The sequence below is a fragment of the Cryptomeria japonica genome, chromosome 1 (genome assembly GCF_030272615.1).
Source record: "Cryptomeria japonica chromosome 1, Sugi_1.0, whole genome shotgun sequence".
NCBI lineage: Eukaryota > Viridiplantae > Streptophyta > Pinopsida > Cupressales > Cupressaceae > Cryptomeria > Cryptomeria japonica.
In genome coordinates, this window is record NC_081405.1 from 243,515,446 (window position 1) to 243,517,347 (window position 1,902).

General features: G+C 39.6%; 1 protein-coding gene across 1 annotated transcript; it reads left to right on the forward strand.

The window, feature by feature from the left end:
* The first annotated feature begins 546 nt into the window (after positions 1 to 546).
* Positions 547 to 1,622, forward strand: LOC131034181 (chitinase 2-like). The gene is made up of 2 exons (XM_057965571.2): positions 547 to 624; positions 732 to 1,622. The coding sequence occupies exons 1-2, from the start codon at positions 552 to 554 to the stop codon at positions 1,553 to 1,555; spliced, it is 897 nt and encodes a 298-aa protein (XP_057821554.2). The 5' UTR covers positions 547 to 551; the 3' UTR covers positions 1,556 to 1,622.
* Positions 1,623 to 1,902: the final 280 nt, after the last annotated feature.

The window sequence follows — 1,902 nt, forward strand, 5'->3', positions numbered from 1 at the left end:
TAAACTGTCTATTATAGGCGATTTATATATGATTACATCACATGCTTTCACAATAAATGCATGTAAAATTACATTACCAAATATGACCTTCACTAAAGAAATTTCCATACACAAAAATTAAAAATAGTTGGTCAATCCTCGAAATGAGTTTTGCTTTCCAAAACTTCTCCACATGAATATAGTCCATTAATGAAATCCTAGAGGATAAGATTTGACCTTGTAACCTCCTTATTAAATTGGTTGTATTTTAAATCTGATGTACTCTGCAACAATTGGGCATATTTTGTGCTTCAGACGGCTACTATTCGTTTCGGTATTCAAACGCAACCATTATTATTATTATGAATGCACGAACTAGGTAGACATGACTGTAAATAATAACTACTTAATATTTAAAAAACATTATCATTTATGAATGCAGATGACATTGCCGGATTGGAAGGATCTGAAGCATTTGGTCAATTCGGGCATGAATAATAAACAATTCAAAAAGATTGTATATAAAGTGTAGGGGGCCTTCCTGATTCCATATATCCAATCCAAATCTTCAAATGGCGAAGATTTCCTCTGTTCTGCTGCTGATGCTGTTTTTGGCTGTGGGTTTATCAGAGAATGGATCGATGGGTAAGGAAATCTAACGTTTTGCTATGAAATATCAATTGTTCAATTATTCGAATTACTGCACAGTTAGAATGAAGTTTGATGGATTGAATGTTTGTATTGCTGTGCAGGTGCCGGGGTATTCAGGGAATACATAGGCGCACAATTCAACGGCGTTAAGTTCTCGGATGTGCCAATCATTCCCGGCACGCATGTTGACTTCATTCTATCCTTCGCCATCGACTATACCCCGTCGGGAAGTTCTCCCACAAACGGAATATTCAATATTTTCTGGGATACCGGCAATCTGAGCCCGAGCGCTGTGCAGGCAATCAAATCCAAAAATAAGAACGTCAGAGTTGCTCTCAGTTTAGGCGGCGACAGCGTGGGTAAAACTCACGTCCAGTTCAATCCATCCTCTGTATCGACGTGGGTGAAGAATGCAGTTTCTTCTCTCACTAAGATTATCAAGCAATACCACCTTGATGGCATCGACATCGATTATGAGCATTTCGACGTTTCAGATCCCAGTACATTTGCCTCCTGTATTGGGCAGCTCATCACTCAACTAAAGCAGAAGAAAGTTATCTCGTTTGCCTCCATCGCTCCGTTCGACGATCCAAAAGTGCAGTCCCATTACAGTGCCCTGTGGAACAAGTACGGCAAATCGGTCGACTACGTGAATTTCCAATTCTACGCTTACGATTCGAGCACCACCGTCCCGCAGTTTATCAACTATTTCAACGCTCAGGAGAAACGCTACAGCGTGGGAAAAGTGTTGCCTAGCTTTACTAGCGACGGCAGCGGAGGGCTGTCCCCTGCCACGGGTTTCTTCGATGCCTGCACGACACTCAAGAAGTCCGGCAAGCTCCATGGCATCTTTGTGTGGAGTGCAGAAACTTCAAAGTCCAATGGCTTCAAGTATGAAAAACAAGCTCAGGCTCTCCTCCACTGATCCTTTTTTTATGAGGGGCCTTCAATTGCACTTCTCATTCTAACCTTGTGTTGTACTACTTCTTAAATAATAAATGGAAAACAAGGATTTAATATGAGCCGGACAATGAATGCCATTCCTGTCTGGTTGACTCCGTTGTGCCTTCGCATGCTTGTCTTTATCTGCTTTAATCAAAGTTTTTAAGAAAACCATTTAATATCTATGAAGTGTAGCCCTATAGGTATTTACAAGATGGAAAGAATAGTTTCTTTTAAGTATGTAAACAATTATTTAATGCAGGGCTTAGATTATATATATTAAGTTTTGACTTTTAGACTTAGAAGTGTTAAATATTTAAAATTAACAAA

Excerpts from the sequence above, each read along its gene's own strand:
- LOC131034181 (XM_057965571.2), top strand. The coding sequence starts at position 552 with ATGGCGAAGATTTCCTCTGTTCTGCTGCTGATGCTGTTTTTGGCTGTG. Across the intron at positions 625-731 it reads ATCAGAGAATGGATCGATGG|GTGCCGGGGTATTCAGGGAA; the intron begins GTAAGGAAATCT and ends ATTGCTGTGCAG.